The 24015-nt window shown below is 42.2% G+C and overlaps 1 protein-coding gene across 1 annotated transcript in view; it reads left to right on the forward strand.

Annotated features, from left to right (window-relative positions):
- The window catches only part of ptprn2 (protein tyrosine phosphatase receptor type N2), a 109142-nt gene that overhangs the window by 6695 nt on the left and 78432 nt on the right, over window positions 1-24015 (forward strand). The window contains exons 2-8 of the mRNA XM_076080735.1: window positions 6472-6522; window positions 12748-12861; window positions 18970-19205; window positions 21165-21618; window positions 21729-22025; window positions 22277-22317; window positions 22888-23306. Coding sequence (XP_075936850.1) covers window positions 6472-6522; window positions 12748-12861; window positions 18970-19205; window positions 21165-21618; window positions 21729-22025; window positions 22277-22317; window positions 22888-23306 — 1612 coding nt within the window. The remainder of the gene's footprint in view (window positions 1-6471; window positions 6523-12747; window positions 12862-18969; window positions 19206-21164; window positions 21619-21728; window positions 22026-22276; window positions 22318-22887; window positions 23307-24015) is intronic.

A 24015-nucleotide genomic window follows, 5' to 3' on the forward strand; every position in this document is an offset into this window, starting at 1 on the left:
TGTGGATCCAGTTTCATGCTAAAGGAGTTCCCAAATGGCCCTCGATCTGATTTGACACAAGCAAAAGGTACTTCACTCCACCGGTGATGCAGCCGAGCAGTTTCACTAAGAGATATTAAATTACAAGAATGTCCCGAGTGCACCTGCATTTGAATGTTTAGTTTTCATCCGTCGGGAAAGTAGGACCCAAACACTTTTGTGCGACCTGCACTTCAAATGAGGTTCGACTGATAAACCTTGTGCTCCATCTGGAGGAGTCGAGATTTCCCTCGTGTGCCGGGTTGTGTTGGTTCACTTTGAGCTCCTCAGGAGGAGGACGACGCTTGGCTGTTTGACTTGCTCCGGTTCCGCACTTAAATGGCCAATCACACCTCAGAAGAGGGGAGAAAATCAAATGTCTGAATCATTCAACGCGGGTCAGACAAAAGGTCAAGCCGGGCCTATTTCTGGGTCCTCCGCTGCCGCAGTGACGCTGCCGTCTTTAATTCATGGCCGCTGTCTGGGCTGTCACCGAGAGCTGGCAGCTGAGTGACTGAGAGCGACCTGCCTGCCTGGGAATTGTTAGACAAATTCTCTGGAAAATGGGTGAGAAATGTGTTTAGTTTCACGCCTCTGGACGTCAGGTTCTCTCATCCATCAAAGTGACCTCAAAGCTCCTACTAATTATTCATGTTTTTAAAATATGTATTATACGTATTCTCTGATGCAATACATTTTCCCTCAAGAAAAGGTTTGACATTTTGGGAAACACACTTATTTGCTTTATTGTGGAGCGTTAGATCAGAACATGTCTACAATATGAAAGCTACAGCCGAAGCCGGCAGACCCAGGCTAGCTGTTTCCCCCTGCTTCCAGTCTTTGTGCTAAGCTAAGCTAACTGGCTGCGTTATATTCAGCGCAAAGTCAGAGTAGTTTCGATCTTCTCGTCTCGCTCTCAGCAAGAAAGAAAATAAGTGTATTTTTCTGAAAGTGTCAAACTTTGCCTCTATGCACAAAATTAATCTGTAAAATAATACAAACCTCAACAGTAGCGTAGCTCGTGGTCATTTTGTGGTGGGAAAATGAATTGTTAACAGCGTGTTTCACCCCAGAAAGGTTTCCTCATGAAATGTCGGTGCACAGAATGTCACGGCATTATTTAAACTACTGTAATAACAGCGTCTTGTCATGTTAAGATGAAAAGTGCATGAGGAGTGTATGAAAATATTGAGCTACCATTGCTGAAATGTGAAGTGCAGCTCTTGACAGGAACAGACCTTTCGGAGCAGACAAAAGCTCAGAGCCATCTTTAATTTTAGCAGGAGAGCGCCTTAATGACACAAGCTGTTTAAATCTGCGGACATGGTGTCAAGCTGATGCTAATTTGCTTGCAGGTGATGTTCTTCTCGGCTGTCCTTGATCCAGCCGCGCTCCCTTTTTCAATTCACTTGCACTTTTATTGCCGCTGTCACCCGCTGCACTGTTCTGAAATGGCTTTTTTGGCTGGCAGTACAGGTGTGTGAGTAAAAATGAGTCAGGTGTCCTTGGTCGCAGCTTATAATTATAATAAAAGATATGTCGGTGGCCCCAGAGAGTGAGTGAAATGTGTCCTAAACTGCAGCAGGCTCTGGGAGTGGCTGTCCTCGCTGCCAGAATTCCCAGCATCCTCCTTGGCCCCTCAGACATCACAGATGGTTTCCCGGCACCGGCCAACCACCTGTGAGGGGAAAGTGAGCGATAAAGTCTCTGACTTCTTGTTCAGCCTTGGGTTGAGCCTCATCAGGACATATTCGATGTTCCAGGCAAGGTCGATAATGTACACGTGGAGCTTATCTGAGATATTAATGTGGTTATATCTAATGAGAAACTCTCCGTCATTCTAATGTAATTGCTTTTCCTTAAATGACCTTAGATGAGCTTTTCCCTTTAAACACGCTCCTCTCTGATTTCACACCACCGAGGGTATGTTGTTATGTCCCTGACACGCCGTGTAGCTAAGATTTTAATTTAAGGTGAATTGCGTGTGTGTGTGTGTGTGTGTGTGTGTGTGTGTTAATCCTTGCTTACTTATACAGACACTTGCTGCCCTTAATAGCAGTCTGTGGTAATAAGGCAGGCAGGGGGCATCATTGGAAAATGTTTCTCTGCTACAGTACACAGCTGTGAATAGAGGCTTTTGAGAGGTTTAGGCCACAGTTAATTAATTCAAATTCTTGCATGCATTTCTGGAAGTGTTTTTATGCAAAACCTCTCTAACATATTGCATTTAATCTGCAACGACAGATTGAGAAAAATCACTGGGAGATCCGTATGGTTTCAGTTCTTTCAAGTATCTCTGATTTCAAAGAATGATGAGAATACAGGCCATGTAACTACCAGTGAATCTGAAAGCTGTGAACGTACTGCATCCATTGACCTCCTGGATTCTCCTTGCATACTGTAGTTGTAAATTAGGTCACACTATTTTGGGAAGGGAAGCTTCTGCACATTTACAACACCTGGACTTAGCTCACATCTAGTGCTGCTGAAGACTAAACTCATTATCTATTCATCTGGAATTTATTTTGATGATTAATTGATCATTAAGTCAAAAAAATCTTAGGAAATAGTGAAAAATGCACTTTTCCAGAGCTCAAGAGGACACTTGAAAATGTATGATTTCGTCCAGATGTTTAGTTTACAATAACTTAAAGCTCACAAAGCAGTGAATCTTCACATTTGAGAGCCTGATCAATTATCTAGAGCTGCAAAAATCTGTCATTTAAGAATATTTACTAAAAGTATATTCATTCACATGTTGTTTTACACATTAGTAAAAGCAGTTTACTAGTTTCAGCTTTTCAAATGGGACTCTGTGCCGTTATTTGCAGTCTTCTGTGATCGTAAACTAAATATATTTTTCATGACAAAACAAGTCATTTGAAGATGTCACCGCGACACATTGGGACACGAGATGAAAAATATAGATTACACATTGAACAGGTTTAGTTTTTGTGATTTAATACCAAAAGCACACTAAAATAGTCTCTGTTGATCCACTAAATCCCACTGAGGCTGTTCTTACGCCAACTGACTAGTTTCCCTTTGATGAGCTACTGTGATGAGGTTGACATGGCAACAGAGCACCGACACTCAATAGCAAGTGTCGCTCTTCTTCCGAAAGGTGATTTTCTTTTCTTTGTGAAATGATCGTGTACACACGACAGTGTGGCCATTCTTTTGTCAGGATGCTTCATTACTATAAAACCCGGACACCTTTTTTTTCCCCGACCAGCTTTCTTCTTCAGTCTCGACGAGTCGAGCGTCCTTCTGTTTTTTTTCCGCCTGAGGTAATCAGCAGCATCCACTGTGATTGCATTTTAATTAGAAGGCGCCATTTTAATCATCTCTGGCATGGTGGAGGAGAAAGGGGATGTGGCGTTATCAATTCTATGTCCCTGCCTATTACACACACACACACACACACACACACACACACACACACACACACACACACACACACACACACACACACACACACACACACAATGTCTGACTCACTATGCTTGACAGGATGCTTCATTTAATGGAAGTTGTAATTAATATTGAGAGCTGACAAGGCCTCCCAGAGAACCTGATGAATTAAGCGAGACAGTGACGTGGAGGTAAAGTTGAATCGAGTGACGCTAATTGCAGTGTGGTGGGATGCTTGGTCAAGAAGGACGCGCCGCTCTTTCTTGAAGTCTTGAAGTCATCTTGCAGCTAAATCAATTTTCTTGGTAAAATGTTAAATTCTAATTAATTAGAAGTTGTGTGTCTTTCCTCTTTTTGCTCTGTTTTTGGTCTCCACCTTCGGGCTGGTGATAGCGGGTATTGTGTCCGTCCGTTGATTCTCGTGATCGTCATATCTCACGAACGTCTGGAGGGAATTTCTTTAAATTTGGCACAAACGTCCACCTTGACTCAATCAGGATCTTATACGATTTTGAAGGTCAGAGTTTACAGACGTCACAAATCACATTTCTGGCAATAACTTGATATGTCTAATAGGGTCAAATGAGGACGTGATGAGCTTTTGGACAGACATGTAAACTGCGTTGCCTGGTTGACGGAGGCATAGAACCGTGAGGTGGTAATTCTAGTTTTTTATATAGTGCCGTATAGTATTATGTGTAATATCAATGGGAAGGAGTGTCATCATGGGTCTGCTGGGGCAGGAAGCTGTGGAACTAAATAATCTATGGCCCATGTGCAGTTTTAAACCGACAGCAGCATTTTAGAGTTATGGTTAACCTAGCAAAATGTAGCTTACTCTGTCCATAAAAATGAGAATTACAGTGAAGTATGAGTTTTCAGAAAAGCCATTTGTGGTCTTGGTGTTGGAGCAGTAAGTTGTTTCTCTTCAGTTCAGGACGTTCTGCCTTTTAGTTTTGTTCTGGAGAGCTGAGCGACCTTACAGCTCTGTTATGATCCCTCACTCGACATCATCAAATAGCCATGTTGCTGACATATTGAAGCCATTACCTCCAAAAGATGTGATCTCATAAAATGTGACCTCGACTTCCAAACAAAATGGCTGCATGTTGTGTCTGTATAATGAAGTTATCACGCCGACTAGACTTTAATAACGATAAAAGAATAAAAACGGAAACTTGAACAAACTTGGAACAAGTGATGCTTGAAAAGTTGCCTGTCTCATCCACACCTGTCCTGATTATCTTTCCCTTCTGTGGGATTAACAGACTTTCCCGACCTGTCTCTTCTCATTATTAAAGAGGTCTGACTGAAGCCTCTCCTCCTACTCAGCCTGTTCTTTATTCACGGTCACAAGCTGCTCATTGCTGTCCGTCGAGGCCACCGGGCCAAGAGGGTGCATCCAATCACGTCACTCCTACTGATGAGCTGAAGCAGGGAAATATCAAAGATAAAAGACTTGACGAAAAAGTGCTGAGGCTTGACCTAGTTGTTTACAGATTGTCTTTCTGTTGCCAACACTGCAACACTGTAGTCTGAGCCTATCGAGAGCTTTTTGAACAAACCCAAATGGCTCATTTCTTGGCTGAAGGTCGGATTATTTCCTTTTTTGACCCTGAATGTGACAGAAAATAACACTTCAAGAAGAGTTTTCACCCCACAGAATATCTTTTTCTGGAAACGTTTGAATGTTGAGGATCACCTGTGCAGATCGCCGAGCAGAACAATTAGTCCTCTGCTCGCTGCAACTCCCACGTGTGAAATATGAACACAGGGAACAGCTACCCATAATGCTCCATGCCATCTGCTCATTTATTAGTCTGGAACACCCAGCCCTGGTCCGAGCGTTACAAAATCATTAATATTCATACAGCATTCATATATGGAAACGTTGGGGTATTAGTGTCAGAGACAGGATAGGAGAAGTCGCACTAATTGATGATTGATGGCTCTGCCATTAGCAGCGAGGCCCTCGGCCAGAGTTAATGCATCACTAAGCTGGAGGCTTCTCTCATGGAGCGGTGAAATATTTAGAATTTGTGACATTAGGCTAATTTGGTTCTGCAATATAGTACATTTTCTGCTCATTTAGTTGTCCATTGTGTATACTGCATTATGCTTATGGTCTCCATTCATACTTATATCAAGCTATTTGTAATGTTTTCCTTGATGCCATTTAAAGTATACCTCCTGGACTGGTTTACAATCTCTCTCTTCTTCCATCTTCAGTTGACAGTGATCCATAAGATCAAATTAGGCTGCAGTTAATTTTCGTAAAGGAATAGTCGGACAGTTTGGGATACACACTTATCTGCGTTCTTGCTGTGAGTTATATGCGAAGATCGATACCATTCTCGTAAACCTGTGTGGTAAATTTCAAGCTACAGCCAGCAGCAGGTTAGTTTAGCTTAGCATAAAGACTGGAAACAAGGGGAAACAGCTAGCCTCCCTCTATCCAAGGGTAACAAAACTACAAATTGTAATTTTTACCTTTTGCACTGATAAAACAAGATATTCATTGATATCTTTAGAGGTGCTGGGGGGTTTTGTTACTTTTTGACAAGGCTAGGCAGAGAGGGCTAGCTGTTTCCCCCAAACATCAGCTAGCAGCTAGCAGCAGCTTCATGTTTAACTAACAGATGTGAAAGTGCTATCAATCTCATATAACTCTCAAAAAGAAAACAAATAAACATACTTTCCAAAATGCCTAATCATGTCAGTCAATTCGTTTTTTGATTCATTAATTATTTATTGTTTAGATCAAATATCCTTAAATGGTGAAGACTGTCCATCACTGTGTCCCATTCAAAATGCTTGTTTTGTCCAGCTAGTAGTAAACAACCCCAAAGTATTCAATCTACATGGTATAAAGAAGAGAAAAGCACCAAATGCTTCCTTTTGAGAAGCTCGAACAAGTTCATTTACGTCATCTCCGTTTGAAAAATGACCTAAATGATTCATCGATTCTCCAAATCTTTGTAGATCAACTTTAAGAGCATCTATTAATATGTCTTGTGTTTCACTCTCTCTCACCTCCAGGTTGCCTGTTTGAAGACGAGCTCTGTTCACCGTATGAGTTCTGCGTCAATGGTAAGTCAGACCCAGAGAGTCATGTACGCCCACCACACCTCATTACATCATCGACCCAGCACTCCCCGCTATTTTTAATCATTCAGGGCTTTATGGAGAGAAAGATCGTCATTGGAGAGCTTGCTCACAGCATTTTGTACCAGCTCAGTTTAGACATATGAGTCATGTTTAAGTAAAGCATTAAAACATCTGGGAGACAGGCTGCAACAGCAAGAAACAGCACAACATAGCTATTAATCATTTAATTCATCTAACTACCAAAGCTTAGGATCAATACCAGGATGTTTCCTCTTTTATACGTCGAGGTTCACCCGAACCGCAAATTGTCACGACCGCATCTAGAACCATCTCGTCGCGGAGGATGGATGTGTCTGTGTCAGTTGTTTCCATGACAATGTGTCACCTGATGAATGGAGGGGAAATGTCGGGGCTTTTCACAGCGTGGCAATCAGCAGAATCACACACGACGGGGAGGGGGGATGGGAGGGGGGCTTCAATTTTTAAAAGGGGATTTATAGCATGTCGATATCGAGGATCATCTTCACGAGAGAGCCGTCGTGAAAGGTTAATGTATTCTCCCGTAGAGGAAGGCTTCGGCACCATATGGTTCTTACGTGCACACTGGAGATCCACATCCATCCCACTGCGTGTTTGCTTTTAATGATTGCATGCCTGCGCTTTGAGGTTGTTTGCTTCATTCTATTTCTGCAGATTCATCATACAATCAATTTCACAAACGAGATGAAGCCAGCGAAGGGAGCTCGTGCTCGTTGGCAGACAATATAATTACATGCAAAACATGATGTGACCTATAGGAGACAGCGTGGAGTAACAAACAAGACAAGCAATGAAAAACAGGACAAGAAACCATTTGAATATTAATATATCAATAAGAGAGGAGGATGAAAAAGACCTGAGCTTATTATGTTTAGTGTCTGGGTTTCTCCCTAGTTACAGTATGTGAGTGGCTACTTGAGTTTTTCATTTGTTTATTACTAACCTCTTGTGTATTTACAGATATCAATTCATTTTCACTATTGATTATTTACTCTAGTAATCAGTCAATGATTTTGTCTGTAAGATGTTCAAAAATTGTGAAAAATGCCAATTGTAATATCGCAGAGCTTTATGTAATATCCACAAATGACTTTGTCCAATCAACAGCCCAGAAGCCAAAGATATTCAATTTACTTTTATATCTTTATGTCAAAATAGTTGCTGATTCCGGATGAGTCAATCATTAAATGTTCACCAAAGTGCTTTGCAGAGAGATGCCATCTACAGTCAGATAAAAACGCAAAAATACACTGTAGCTACATTTAGCGCACAGACATGAGAGTGGTATCTTCTTACCTAACTATTGTTTAAAGACGGGTTTCAAAGAGACCTGTTGACGGTGATATGATAAGATCTAATAGTGAGTTTTTAGATTTGCAGCAAGTTAGAGAAGCAAATTTGGAGATCTCTACCTTTATTTCCATATTAACCCAGTTTAGGAGGAAGGAGGAGGCAGCGCAGAAGGGAAATATAAAAGACTTTAATTACACAGTATGCATTGGTACAGAGGAGAGTGTGTAGCTTAATAGAGGGAAATTGCTGATACCTCGACAGAAATCCCCCAGAGGCACAGCGGAGGGTCGTGGTGGGTGTGGAAGATCCATATTACCTCAGAATATCCCGCACAGCTATGACCTGGATGGCCATTTCTTTTCCCACATCTTTTCATCTTCTCATTGTCTATTTTAGTCCTATATCATGCTCACATCATCCCTCTCACGCCGAAATACAATTACAGGCGCTGTGCTCGATAAAGGCAAATATATACAGGCAAGAATGATTAATGTTCTACGTAATATGCAAGTAATGAGACCTTATTTAGTTGCTTCATAGCCCTCTACATACATTACATTTACGCTCTGTCACTCTCCGTTGGACTCCTGATGAGCAGCAGCAGCCGCCGCACAGACAGAGGGATGAGTGGGAGTAACTAGGTCTGCCACTTCAACTCTTCCCCTGGTCCCCGAAGGAGTAACCTGGTTTATTCTGGGCGAGGCCGACCGTGCTCTTCCTCACCCGTGCTGTTGCCATGCAAAATGGCTGATGGGGAGAGCTGCTCTCTGCATGGTGTCGATCAGCACCAGTTTGTAACCAACTGCCCTCTGGTTCATTCTTTTAGCTTGCTGTTGCTTCCGCTCACCTGTTAATCTTTCTGCTATCAGGTGGCTCATATGAAGCTTACAAAGATAACGTTGGCTTAACACTCAAGATTTTCAATTTTTGAAACAATGGGGGGTCTGAGTCTGTCTCTCCGTCGCCCCTCTGCAGCCCTCTTCACTGTCATTTTCCATCCATCCACCTCTGACTCGCCTGCTTTGTCTGCGTATGGGTCCAATCCTGCATTTCTTGAGTCGTGACGATGGCTCTTTAATATCACACAGAAGTTAAAAATAAGTCGGCTTCTCATCTGACAAACAGGCTGACAACCATGGAGTTTTTGGGCTGAAATGACAAACTACTTTGATTAATTGGGAATACTTTTTAAGGGGTACATGTAGCAGCTTTAATAACTGAGGAGAAAAAGCTCCTTCAATATGTTCTTCTACTGTAGAAGTTATTGTGACATTGATTTAGTAGGTCAATTACCGTCCTCCATATATCATTACATCTTCAGCTGTCATGTCTCATTTCGGAGCCAACCTCTTCAAATCTTTATTTCCATCTTCAGGGAAATACATTCTCAGGGGTTCCTCTAAAAGGATATGTGATTACCCCGAGACCGGACATTCATTTAGTTTTAATGCAACGCTCCACAGTCTGTGGCTTACCGGTATGATAAGCTAAGCTAAAGTACAGCGGATAAGTGCTACAAGCGTCCCTGTGGGCACCGGTTGTCTCCTAATAAACACTTAACCGACGGCGTTTCATCGATCGGTGGTTATCTTGCCTCCACGTCCGCACTGTATTTTAGATTTAAACGGTTTTAGGTGATACTTCTATTGATCGAAGCTTGCAACTGGTTCAACTGTAGCATAAACACTTTAAAGTAACCGCCACATAATCCAAAACAATCTTCATTGCCGAAGAAAGAGCGGCTACGCAGTTGGTGCAAAATCCAAAAATAATCAAGAAGTGCGAAGTGAAGAAACTGTACAAAAGGTTTAACAAAAGACACAAGCTCGTTGGTGGCAAATATGTGAAAATATAATAGAATTAAAGATAACAATAAAATGTTACAATAGAAGTCATTTCACAGCAATTGAATATGCGGTCTGTTGTGATGTAGCTCTGAGAGTCTGGTTTATCTTTATTAATTTCTGTATTTACATGTAGATTGCAGTGCATGAATAAATGTAATTATCATTTCAAAGCCACAATGTTCACATTCAAAAAAAGACCTGAATAATCTGTAAGCACTTCAGTTTCTGTTCTTTTCTTTATTAGTCTACATCTGGCCGGTCTCGGTGCGTTGATTCGGGCCTATTCATTTTTTCATGACCTGAGTTGCACAGCTCATACACCTGTTCCAATATGTCTTAATTTGTCTCCCGGGTCTGTCTTCTCCTCCTTCCGACATACAGTCTTTTAGAAAATGCTTTGCTGACTGTCAGCTTTAGTGTTCGCTCCTGTTATCCCAGAGCATTAGCCTTCACAGTTTAAATAGCTTTCGCAGCAGCCGGGCGTCGCTCTGTCTGTCACAGCGGGAGGAGAGACGGTGTCTGGATTTACAGCTCTTTACCTTCTTTTTTGGCTGAAAATCTTCGTCTTTATTCCTGTCAGCATTTGTGGGATTGTACGTTGATTGATTGCTTTTGTTGACTGTTCCATGCATTATGGATTGGACTGATCCAGGATCATTTGCATTGCAGTTGCCTTTTGTTGGTCACAGTGACACAAGGCACAACTTGATCCATCGTCGGCTTAATATCACCCTTAACCTGACAGACGATCATTAGAAAATCACTTTGTTCTGCTCTGCTTGATAGATTTAGCTTCATTCCCAAATAGCCTTGGATGTGTTGGCCCTATGGATCTATAGCACTAATGCTGTCTGTTATCTGCTGACATATTTAAGGAAAAACTCCCTGATGTTTAATTTCCCTGCATTTCTGTTAATTTCAGATTTGAGCAACCCTTCATGCACCAGACCCATGCTGCGCTCCTCCAACCCTTAAATTAAAATGTTGTTTTTAGCGTTTTCCTGCAAACTGTGAACTAACAATGAACCATTGTTGCTCGATAATCTCAGTATTGTGAATACAAACTTGAAAGTGACTGAACGGTGCTTTGTGATTCATCATGCACGTGGCTCCGAATGCTTCGGCATCGCGTCGATAAATCAATCAATCAACTATAATGTTTGCCAAACAAGGATTTCTTTGTTGTTATTGTAAAATACCTCTCTGACTTCTATTTTTAACGCACAGAAGCCGTGTGTGTGTGTGTGTGTGTGTGTGTGTGTGTGTGTGTGTGTGTGTGTGTGTGTGTGTGTGTGTGTGTGTGTGTGTGTGTGTGTGTGTGTGTGTGTGTGTGTGTGTGTGTGTGTGTGTGTGTGTGTGTGTGTGTGTGTGTGTGTGTGTGTGTGTGTGTGTGTGCCTGGTGGCTATCGGGAATGCACCTGACAACGGAGAAGGAAGTAACATGTTTAACACCAGCCATGGAACCCAATTAGGAATGCAGAGCATCAAGCGTCTTACAGTTTCCGGTGACTTGTTATGTCACCTTCCCTCATTTCTTACATAATACGTGTTATTGTTTGACTGGGAAAAATAAATCCAACCAGACGTGTTTGAGAAAAGTCTATATGACAAAATGACAAAACCTCATGTATTTATATTAACCATGTCACCCGCGATGAAACCATTAGAGAAGAGGGTCTGTTGGCAAAGAGTAAGGAGACGGTTGACGTCTTGTGATTCAGATGCCTGTGACGATCTGTGCATCTGTAGGTGGGATGTTTGAGATCCTAAAATAACTCCCGAGTGTTAAACTGTGTTGTCTATGCTAATTCAACACCTCCCACGGGCTTCTTCCTGTACAGAGCTGTCATTTAACGGGTCACAGGCGAAGGGGGTGTTGGGTGTGGGGGGGGGGGGTCAGGAAAACAACCGCTTCTCATTTAGAATAAGAATTCAATTTAGAGACTGACATCACGTTATTATCTTTGTAATCATCAGTCGCTGACTTTTACACTGAACACGGCACTGTAATTACATTATTTTTAGTCGAGGGGGAAAACTGATGCTCGCTGATTTTTATAGATGAAATAAAAAAAGAGCAGTTATTAAAGAATATTTTTCTTTTTTGCTTTTGATGCAAAGGTGAAGCTCCACGTTCCGCTCTTTGAGTCAAAATGCTAAATCGCACAGATGATTAAAAGATGTTATTGATCATACATGTGCATGAGGAGACAACATATTTGCATGTAAAGGATCAGTGTTTGTGTATTCTACGGTCCCCGACGTGCCACCGGGCATCAATGTTGTTTGATGTTTGCTGTCATTGTCCGACATCTTGGGCCTAATTAACGGGACGCTGTGGTGCATGACAAAGTGTTGATTCACATCATTAGATCTAATCACAGTGGCATCCTCACACATGCTCGTACACGTTACCTGATTGCACACCCACACCCACACACACACAGATGAGATGGCTCAGATCGGAGCTGCAGGATTCATCTCCAGAGATCATCTGAGAGTTGGACTTTCATTTAGTGAGTTTAGCCAAAAACAAGATGCATGTATTTATCTCTCCGACTGAGAGAAGACGACAGCAGTCATTTATATTCCAGGCGTTACGTCTGCACGCTGCTTTCTGACCCCCTGATCCTCAGCATCCTTCTGAGGTCTAGACCAGCCATTGAATTATGGGGCTGATAGGGACTCTGTTGCGTGGATCGCCTAGCAACCTGTATTGAGTGAGGCGGGAGGCCTGCTGATAGGGAGATCACCAGGGTCCCTGATAAAGTCCTTCCTGCCACAAACGGCTGCTTATCGCGATGCTGTCAGAGGAAAAATGTCAGCTATTAACCCCCCCCCCCCTCTCAAAACAGGACGTTATGGGTACGGACACAATGCAGGTGCCACACACCAGTGCAGCATTTGATCTGGGCAGATGGGCTTCAAATCTCTTACATCTTTCTCATGTGTGCGTCTCACTTTCAGCTATCAACACATACCCCTCATGAAACAGCTTTCACAGTTTCCCCATTTTCTTTTCCTGTAGACGGAGTGTTTGGAAGGTGCCAGGAGTTGGCCGCTGCAGACCTGTACACGTACGATATTTCTTCCTCTGCTGTGCAACGCCTCAGGATCCTCCTCCAGAAACTGGCTCACAGAGGTAAATACGGCCTGTTTGCCTGTCTGTCTTTGTCCGAGTGTGTGTGTCCCCCCCTCCTTGTTCAGCAGCCGTTATCAGTCATGTACAGGGCTTACAGCAAATGCTCGTCCACTGCCATTGTGTGACGCAAGCCAAATAAGCCAAGCTGTCTCCTTGGCTAGCGTAGTGCGACACAATTGAGCTAGAACAGGTCATTTGACTCATATCGGGCCATTGTTTCGCCATCATCTCCTCTAACTCCTGCAGCCAATCTCATTGGCTTGTATGCTGGTGGGACATTTAGAGCAAATGTTGTGGATGAGTAACTGTGAGGTGTGTAGTGTGCATCACCTTAGGCAGTCTCTCCTACTCAATCAATGGCAGCAGCTAATGTGTTTGCTATAACAGGTTACATCTTCAGGGGCGCACCGTGCATCTACAATAGGATGTCTTCATAACAGAAGTAACTAAATAGCTCATTATGAATGCAGCAGGAATTTAAGGGTTCAAGTTTCCCCAACCTTGGAGCCATGCTGGAGTCATGCATCTCCTCAGTTGTCTCCCGTTGACATTGCAGATTTTGTATTCATGTCTTGTCTTGTTGCAGCCACACAACAGCTAGAAATGACTGGAGCCTCCAGGCAGTCTGCTGTTATGGAGCCATTGCTATAACTGCAAAAATAAATGACTTTGGCTTGTTTGTGTCTAACAGACAACTCTTGGAAAGGTATTTTCTGCCCATAAAATGAGTAAAACTAGCTTGTTAGAATCATGTTTACACAGGCCCGTAATTTCTTGATAATTTCCTTGGAAGTTTCCTGGAAAGAAATAAGTAATTTGGTACGAATCATATGTGAAATATAGAGACACATAGAGCTAAGCGTTTGATGATAAATAAATGATGGATGACCAGTTACTCAGGATTAAATGTAGCAGTTCTTCCAAGAAAATTCCTAAATACTAAAAGACAAGAGAAAGTAAGAATTCATTTGTAGGAAAATACAGACCAACTTATTCGAAAATTGTGTTTAAAAAAAAATAATTAAAAAAAATATTTTCTCCACACATTTGGCAGCCTGTAAGTACAGTTATAAACCACCAGGGGGCAGTAGGAACCTTTGACACAGACCGTGACCACGCGCATCAGCCCTCTAAATATAATTGGCTTTGCAGGCCATTCTGAGCTTGATATCTTTTAACAGGCGTGAACAAATGTTGAAAATCATTAAGAGCAAGCAGTTGGTTGGAGAAAATCAAAAAAAAAAAAAAGAGGGGGAAGAAAATTAAGTGATGAATATTAGGCAAGGCGAGACCACACATTTATTCTAATTACTGCTTAGAAATAAACAAATGAGAGTGAGGAGGATCAGAAGAGATCCGGTGTGTCATTTTCCCCTGCTCCGTTTTTAAATAGGTGTTCAAATGCTTTGGATGCTTTTCTTCACGACTCTGACCTTGTGTTTGTAGACGCCCATTTACAGACGCCGCAGACATGACATCATCACTTTGAATCATTTCCCCCCTTTTCTGCCTTGTAGAGTCACACAGAGACAGAGCATTATCTTTGGATGAATCCACAATGCACTGTTAATACTCGGTGGTACGCTATTCTTATCAGCTCAACAGCTATTGAAGTGTCATCTTTGAGACGTGGGGTGCACATTTTCTTTTCCAGCTCAGACAGGGTTACTGAGACTGTTGTACTGTAACCTAAATTGAAGAGATGAAGGGGAGAAAAAAAAATATTGAGGAGCATCAATGGAATCGATTTACAATCCTCTTTATCTTTCATCAGAGGTAGAAATCGCACAATCTCTGCTCACTGCACAACACCAATGTCATTCAGATCAATAGAAATTGACCCTTGTACAAAAGGGCGTGGGTTGTCTGGCTGTGTCCCTGCAGGACACAATGTCTGGTATTCCATTTTCATCAATACCTTTTGAATGCAAGGCCCTGTCACCCGACTGCAAATTACTTTTATACGACACAGCACCTAAAGCCAAGCAGCGTTAGTATTCACCGTGTGCAGCTCGTCTATACACATTTCATAGCTGCTGTCATATTGCTGTGGAGTCATTGTGGCTCTGCTAAATGTGTGTGCGTGCAGACTGGGATTGTGTGACGATACACACGAGAGCTAATTCAAGTAATGTACTAATTTGATGTACAATACAAAAGGATGGAGCATTTAATTTCAAACACCGCCCCTGAACACCAAATGTCCAAACATAGCATGGTAACCATATCTAGACAGGGCAGGTCTGTCTAGCTGTGGATTTTGCCACATATTGAGGGTTGTAGTAAACAAGAGCAACAATCTGTAGTCATCCCGAACTCCTGACTGCAAATTAGTTTTTTCCGAGGATGGCGAAGGCACGACCCGCCCTACTTGGTGCCATCGTTGGTTAGGTTGATGAGGCTTAGGCAAGAGGAGTGCGATTGGTTCGGGTAAGAATGTCACGGTAAACCAATCAGAGTGTGGCGGGTCATGTCTTCGCCATCCCTAGGAAAAAACGTATTCGCTATCCGACTAACTAGTCTACTACATACAGTAGTAAGCCAGCTTTAGCGTTATTTACAAAAACAAGGGGCATGGCATTAGTTATGTACAATATCTTTTGGGTTTACAGGTTCTGATACCTGCTCATGACTACAACATCCACCTTGATGACACTCCTACATTACAGGGTTTTTTTCTAATTACTAGTCAAAATAACCCATAACATTTAATATAAGACACAATCACACAACAATTAAAGCGAATTTTAACTTGTTCCATAGGCAGATTTTGTATTTATTACAAGCAAAAACACCTTGTATTCATTGTTTTTTGTTTTTTTAGGTGCCCTGTTTTCCAGTGTATTTGTATTTAATTTGGGGACGTTCACATTCCAGCAACCCCTCCCAAACTTATGTTAGCTATTGTTAATTTTCCAAATTCATCGGTTATTCCTCATCCTTCAGTCCGTATCTCTTGTAAAAGTGTTATAAAAATGAATAAGAACAATAAGGATTAAGCTACTGAGTTTTAGCGTTAGCATTGGCTTATAGGGCTTAGCCAGCGGTCAGTTGGACTGGAGGACAAAAAAAGGTTGATTCTACATTTTCTTTACAATAGTTCATGTCATATTTTTCAGTTCCTGGTCAGTATTTATCCTGTCGAGCTCCATACTCTCAACATCAGAAAGAATCACGTCAGAATGTAACCCTGGCGTTCATGATGCACCACGGTAAACTACACTAACATGCAGTCGATTGAACTCCTGACCCTGTGCGGAGCGGTGGATACTCTCATAGCACTGACAAGTGAAGTAAGATGATGTACTGTGACATTTACATTATAGCTCCATTGACAGGAGGCATCAGTCAGGGACAATCAGCGACCATAAACTGACATGATGTCACTCCAGCCACTGAAGTACGACATTCTTCCTGCACAAAAATGTCTTTTTTGACAGACAATCGACAAAAACCTATTGTTGGTCGTCCTCATATTCTGCTCTGTCTGTTCCTTGACAACCTTGCTAGATGGTACTGGAGAGATAAAAAAAAAAAACGCCAGACACATCACACACTAACATGTCATGTTGAAAACTTGAGTTGTTGTGAGGAAAACAAGAGTGCTTTTATTGAACCGTTCAGTGCGAGGCCGCATCTGTGAAGGTGGACGGATCATTTCAAAGAAATCTGCTGCCGATTTTTACTCCGGGCAAAATGATTTCTTTCACGGGAAAATAATCGTTTATGTCCTTGTAGATGTTCACCAACTGTTTTTGCAGAAATGGCAATATGAAATCACTTCAGTAGAGGTGATGACGCGGTCACGCTTTGTTCAAATCCACAGAATTTTATTTTAAAGATACAAAATATATCAGCCTGGGTTTGGGGGAAATGTGTGTAAAATAATGCATACGGTATTTAGAATATTTGCATTTTAAGAAATAGTGCAGCCATAAAAAAAAGTTATATATAAGAAAACATCAATATTCTACATTGTATTTTTTAAGTAAATGTAATGATACTGTACACAATGTATTCAAATAAATTTGGATTGACACATTTCTTTTTGACTAATTAGGTGCAAAATTATTCACACTCTTCTCCATTAATTCCTTTAGAATCAGTTTGGTGGACAGAAGTAAAGGAAAGGGGAAAATCTGCATTTCAAAAGCAGCAGATGAAACTACAAGACGTGTAGACAGAATCCCATCTAATGGGCTCTGAATATTTAGGAAGCCCCTCTATCTCTCTCTCTCTCTCTCTCTCTCTCTCTTTCTGTCACACAGAAAAGAGACAGGAGGCCAACAGAAATATCTCGCTTGTTTAAAAGCTGTTGCGCTAATGGCAAGGCGTTAATTAACTGAGGCATTTGCCTGAGACGGAATACTATCCGTGACAGGCAAAAAGCCTGGCAGTACTTGCTCTTCCTCCGGACTAACAGATGAATTTGCACGACATTTAGCTGGTCAGTGCCTGGGTAATCAGCTGAACTGTTGATTGAGAGAAGTCCAAATGTAAAGGCCCCACCGCTTTTACTCCTGACTTTTTCTTTTACAAAATGGTTCACTTTGATTCTGTAATTCGCGCCGGCATACCTCAAGTGTGCCCATCAGAGACACACAACAGCATGGTATGTATGGAAATCAGTGCATCCCCCAGGAGACAGGAGGGGGGGATAGAGGTGTCACAGTCAATGAGGCCAGCTTCATCCTGTTGTGGCGCCGTCGCACATTCACCATGAACCCATTTAACCAGCTGCAGTTAACCGCAGGTACCATATGGATCCTTTAGGGCTGCAGCCAGAGCTGATTTGCCCATCCCCACTGATGATAGCATAAATGATCATCACCGCGCTAATATACAACAAGTATACACCACATCGGTTAAGCCATGGGTAGTTAACTGTCATTGTTGTACGGATGGATGGCTCAGCTGCGTTCCAGAACAGCGGCAACATACGCTGCTTTGTGCTCCATTCAGCGCTGCCAGGAATGACTGGAGGCATCTGTAGCTGCTCTGCATTGCTCAGATCCTCATCTGGTGCTTATGAATATCTATGAGAATACCCAGAGTCACCAGGCTAATGAAGACATTCAGCTATGTTGGTGCTTTCATTTTTTTTTTGTATTCTTTCAAACCCAGGCTGAATATTTATTGCTATTAAACAAGTCCACATCATTAAGAGCAGCATTGTTTCTTTCGATGAGTGTGATAAAAAGTTAGGCAGCTGGGAATGTAAGCAGTCCACGCAACATAATGACTTCTTTCTCATTAAAAAAAAAAAACACTTCTGCGTTGAAATGAAGTGTCATCAGTGGACATCTTGGCTCCTCAAACAAAAGTGTGATATCTGTGGTATTTCTATGCTCTTTGCCGATGGAATGCTGTGCCTCTTGGCTCATTGGGAATGAAGCCATGTTTTGGGTATCTTTTTTGCTTGGGTAGCTCCATCTGGTCCTGGCACCAGTGCGCTTTGCCCCTGCCCAGGAGTTCTGCATCCCAACTATGTGTTGGCAATTAGCAGAGATGTTGGCGAGGCATCAGGCCGCAGTGTGACATTCTCCCTGGGCTTGTTGACTGGCTGTGGTGTGTGTGTGTGTGTGTGTGTGTGAGTGCACATCTCTGTGTATATACATGTGTCCGTACATGTGTGCATGAGTTTGAATGTGTAGACGCGGCTTACTTTAAGTGTGTCGTCATTGTAGACCTCTTTTGCTCTACCATTCGGATTCATCCTTGCTGTCTTGTTTATCTTGTAAAGATCATACAACTAAAAACAATTACTTCAAAGTAGAGAACTTAAACACTCTACAGTCACCATTTCAATTAATACTGAGTCAAAGAAACAATATTTCCAGTCTTTTGTTTCCATTTTTTGCAACACAATATTACATGTTGAATCTTACAGACACTTAGACTGTTTATAGTCAATTTCCCTCCAAGTATTTTTTAAATATTGTCTACATCGTAGTCTTAGGGTAAAGGTAATTTTTTCAGTTTATTGCATTTTGTTGGAGTCTGCCGTTGTTTCCATGCGATGGCTTTCTTCCAACAGCGAAAACTCTGCATCATATGCTGCTTATTTCGATTTGGAATTTCAGAGGGAATATCTATCTTTGTTTCCAGGTTTGACATGGCAGGACGACATCACCCAGCAGGTCATCTCCAGAGAGCTCTCCAAGCTGAGGACCGTTCCTCTCCGCCACCAGGCCTCAGCTCCGAGCCCCCTGACCGCCTACAGCAGCTCCAGAGACGGGAAACTGAGCAGAAACCTTCAACAGTACCTGGTGGGCCTGGGCTTCCTGCCGCAGTCTGATGTTAACGGAAAACCAGGAAGTCAACGACTGGGATCCAACGTTCAGGTAAGAGTCTCACACGCTGTGGGCTTGTAGCAGTTGCTGACTTTGGAGTGGATTGGACAGGTGTGACAAGTGCACAAAATGATGCAGGTTAACAACAGAAGATGCCATGTTAAATTGAGTTCAGAAAACCCTTTAAAAGATTTACTGTGTTTTAATGTGGTAATGTAATGGCTAGAAATATAGCATTTAGGTCCAGGGTTAAGGCAAGAAATGTTTATCGACGGAGTCAACAAACAAAGTTTCCCTCAACTAAATTATGGAAGGGCCTCTTCCTATTCCTTTAGAAAAAGAGTCATTATGTCTTTTGCCGAGGTCGCCCTCTTGTCCCCGCACCACTTTTGTTTCTCGCTTTCTGTCTTCTCCTCCCTCTCCCACTGAGCAGAGACCTTTTTACACAAAGATCTTCCGTCACCTCTTTACATTATTCACTCCTCATATTTAGGGTGGAACCCCGGCTTTGTGTGAAATGTGCTCTGCGTCCTTCACAGCCGAGCCGCTTCCTGCTGCTGTGTCAGCGCAGTCATAATGCAAAGTTGAAGAGTTCAGGACCTTCCTTATTGATGAGGCGAGGTCCTTTGTTGGGTAGTGTGATGGAAAAATGCAAACATGGTTAGCATGAATGGCAGAGCACCCCCGTCTCGCTGTGCTAATACCATTATGGCCTCTCAGTACGCCGGGCTTGGAAAGAATGACATTTTCTCGATATACATTTGAAGGACAGAAAATGGCACCGAGGGAGATAGCTAGTATTAGTGCTGCAGCGACATGGATGATAATGCTGCTCAGTGGATCGGATATATTGTGTGCTCAATTGAAGCGTGGGCCCTTATGATTCAGACAAAAGGAATGATTTCTCTTTTTCACAAAGAGCAGAACAGAATCACACATTTTAGTGCCAGCATTATTACCAAAAATTGTGAAACGGCCTCTAGATACCTGTGTAGCAGTGCATTGTGATGTAAACACATAATTCATCATGTGTCAAATATAAACTCATATGGCTAAATCTGAAATCAGATACCTCATAGTTTCTTCCTTCTAGATAAGGGATGGCTGCTACTTCTCTGACAGAAGGGATATGCTTTTTAAGTTTGTGCATGAAATTACTCTTTGAGTGACACTATCTCATCTATGATTTCCATAATGCAATTTCCAAGGGCAGTTGTCTTTGATCTAGAATCCCTATTCATATCCTGTCCTGTCTAGTTGAGCCCAGGTTGCTTCTCTTTTTATACTAAAGTCTGTCACAACAATGCTGACCCAGCGCAACCCATGCAATGGTCTCACGGGGGGAAAAAAACGACTGCAGAGCTGAAGAAGCTGTTCATCACATAAATGTTGTCACTTTAGCTTTACATAAATGGACAAGACACGACATAGAGTTGTCGGACATGCTAGCAGCTTTATGTGGCTGTAGACTACTTGGGCAAATGCTAACTTTTGCTGATTGTCTGCATGAGCATGCTGATTTTTAGCATAATGTTTACCATGTTCACCATCTTAACTTAGCCTGTTAGCATGCTAATTAGCGCCAAACACAAAGTACTGCTGAGGATGATGGGAATGTCGTTGTCTCTGCAGTTATTTGCAGTAGTTTGGTGTCATAATCAACAACTTAATGTTGGCCTAAGGAGGTATATAGACATTGTGACACATGCGAAACAAAATTATGACAATTCGTGAATGTGTTGTTGTTGTGGAGACATTTATGTCCTAACCACAAAGGTAAAGCTATGGTGGCGCTGGAGCAAAAGTCAGGGGGTCCCTGAAGTCATTAGGATTCATTCTCTGTATGTACGAACAACATTTAATGGAAATCCATCCAATAGTTGTGGAGATATTTTAGTCTGGACCAAAGTGGCAGATCAGTCATCCCCAGAGCCACACAACAAGCATGGCAAAATGATGTTTGACGTATTAGCAATGCTCTGAACTCTAAAGCGGCATTTTGTGTTGTAGAATGAAGACGTCAAGTCTGAAGGTCACTTAGAGCCCAGCCGGTTGAAACCCCAGCAGGGCTGGAAGGAGACCACTATCTACAGCCATCAGAAAGGAGCTGGCCAACCTCCAGTCACAAAAGTCTTCACCCAGAGCGGAGAGGGCAGACACCCCAAGCTCAGTACAACCTACTCCAACCGGAACCCAGGAGGCAACAAACTGCTCAGCAGCCATCTGGAGCAGCTTCTTGCCGAGGTACCGAGCACTCAACAGGGCGCCCCGGGTGTCAAGTCTGCATGGCCCAAAGGAAAGCTCCACTACCTCAGCTACATCCGTCCAGCTCTGAATGACCACGCAGAACCGCAGTCTCACGTGGCTTTTGGCTCCAAAACCCAAAGGCCTAATCTAGACAGACTTCTGCTCAAGGCTGGCTCAAACCGACTGACCGCCAAAGAGCCTCATAGTGTCATGGACGGTATTTTACACTCTGGCTTTTATATTTGCATCACAATATTCCTATTTTTTGGTTTGTTTGCCTTGTGTTTTAAATTTACACTTCTTCATTCTTCCCTTTTTTCTGTCCAGAGCGATTCATCCAGAATATGGCGAACCAGTTGGGAAGACACAGAATCGGCATGGAGGCGTTGATGGGCAAAGACCTGGACCAGCTGGCTGGGGTCATCACAGGGGCTCTGCAGGAGGTGGATGAGGAGCGGCCTGTGGTTGGGACCCAGCCAGGACCAGGATCTGCTGACTCCAGGGGGGGCATGGAGCGTAACAGGGAGCCACTGGCAGCCGTGCAGCAGAATCAAGACCAGGTCCTGAAATCAGACAAAGGTCAAGATCTAAACCAGGAAGACACACTGAGAATGAAACAGCAAGGTGAGTGTTTCTTCTGTTGAGAAAGAGAGTAAAAGCTGGCAACACTTGGGGTACTAGTGTGTTTATTTTCTGCCATATATAATAAGTTTCTAAATACATTAATAATGCTTCCTTTGTATAATCCTCATAGAAAGTGCTGCCAAATGTATTTTTGAGTCTTTCATTTTGAGTCATAATTGTTTTTTCTTTGCTAAATACAAAAGAGAACTTTTTCCACACAATCTGCTCTCATAAATTGTGTTTGTTTCCAGGCCAACAAATAGACGGTGCAGACAAAGAGCCTGTTGACAAGGTGAATTTATAATTACTCTGCTCAACCAACAAATTGATTTCTCAGGGAGCGAGACATGTCCAGACTTACACTTTATTCACTTATGAATGCTACTTCAAATAGGGATAATTTGAAAGTTGTGCAGATTAGCATTTACCGTTGAATTATTAGAACTTGAAAGCAACTGCAGGATCTTCTAAAATGCCTTGAGTGTTGTCTAACCTCAAATATTTTCATTTAATGTAACTTCAAAAGCGATATTAATGAAAGAAGTTCTGCATGATGCCATGGATCTTTTGTTTGATTTTTAGTCCAGTAAGTAAAGGCACTAAATGCACCCTTTTCTAATTTGTAAGGAAAAAGGACGTCATTAGACCTTGTACCAGCGCTCAGACATAGAAATGTCAGTGAATTGAACACAAATGTATACCTTTAAATGATTGACATATCTAAGAGAATAAAAGTCTCTATTCAAGGTATTAATTAAGTTGTCCTCAGAACTTTAAAAAGTCTCTTCTAAAAGGAAACCTAATGTAAAATGAAGTAAAATTGCCTTCCTTATTCTAAAGAGAAATCTTTGATTCAACACAGCATGCAGCCTTCTTCTCCAAGCTGCTGGACTACCTCAACCTGGAGGCCTTCAGTGACGCTCCAGTGGTCAACATTGGGCCACCAGCTCCCCTTCGGAAAATGTCCGGACTGGAGAATGTCCAAAGCCGGACGACGCAGGGCCAAGTTTCTGTACCCCACCGTTGGGAGGTGAAGACCTTGCCTGCAAAGGAAGGCTCCACCCTGCGTTTAACCGGTGGTGCAGATGGGCCTGACGCTCACGTGGACTCAGAGATCCAGAGGTGGATGCAGGAGAATCAGGACCCAGCGGGGAAAAAGCAGGCAGAGGAGCCGCAGAAGAAGGACATGAGAGTCAAAACGCAGCTGGTCCACGTGGGGGTGAAGGAGTTTTCCAGCAGAGGGAAGGACAGACACTTTGGCTACATTATCACCGGCTCAGAGTGAGTATGATTCACATATACAATGTTACATATTGATATTACAATGATTCAGGTACCACAGTCACTGTTCTCAAAAACTCACATGCAAAAAGCATTACTGGCAAACCTAGTAAAAGCTGCTCTCTTGTTCTTTTTTCTTTTTCATTTTTATACACTTTTATTTAAAAGGAAACACTAGGACAGAACATCAATTTTACTTTTTAATATTGCCACACGGACATTTCGGGCACCCGGAAACGTTCGTGTGGTAATATTAAAAAGTTAAATTCTGTCCGAGTCTTTCTTTTTATATTATCCACAATAACTATCCAGCATCCCGTCTTCAAGATCAAATTGGGAGTTGAGTGCGTTTTGTCTTAATTTCAATATACCTTTATAGCTAGCAATAAACTCATGAATCACTACTACCACATGTCCAATATATATACATGTATTTGCAAGCTTTTTTATTTTATGCACCCAACAAGAAAGAAAAGGGAAAAAAACAAAACCTTACTTCATATATATACACACACATGTATGCACACACATTTTATATATGTGCATATATACATTCATCCTTGCATCCAGATATAGCTTCATCCTCATGTATAAATGTACTAAAATTGCTGGTAATTAAGCTAACTAAAGATAACCAGACAAACTGACTGTAGTCACTGTGTGTCTGCTCTGTACACTGAGTATGTCTATAGGTTTATATTAACTCTGG

Source organism: Anarhichas minor, unplaced genomic scaffold (assembly GCF_050575085.1).
Source record: "Anarhichas minor isolate MPS153535 unplaced genomic scaffold, ASM5057508v1 ptg000074l, whole genome shotgun sequence".
Lineage (NCBI taxonomy): Eukaryota > Metazoa > Chordata > Actinopteri > Perciformes > Anarhichadidae > Anarhichas > Anarhichas minor.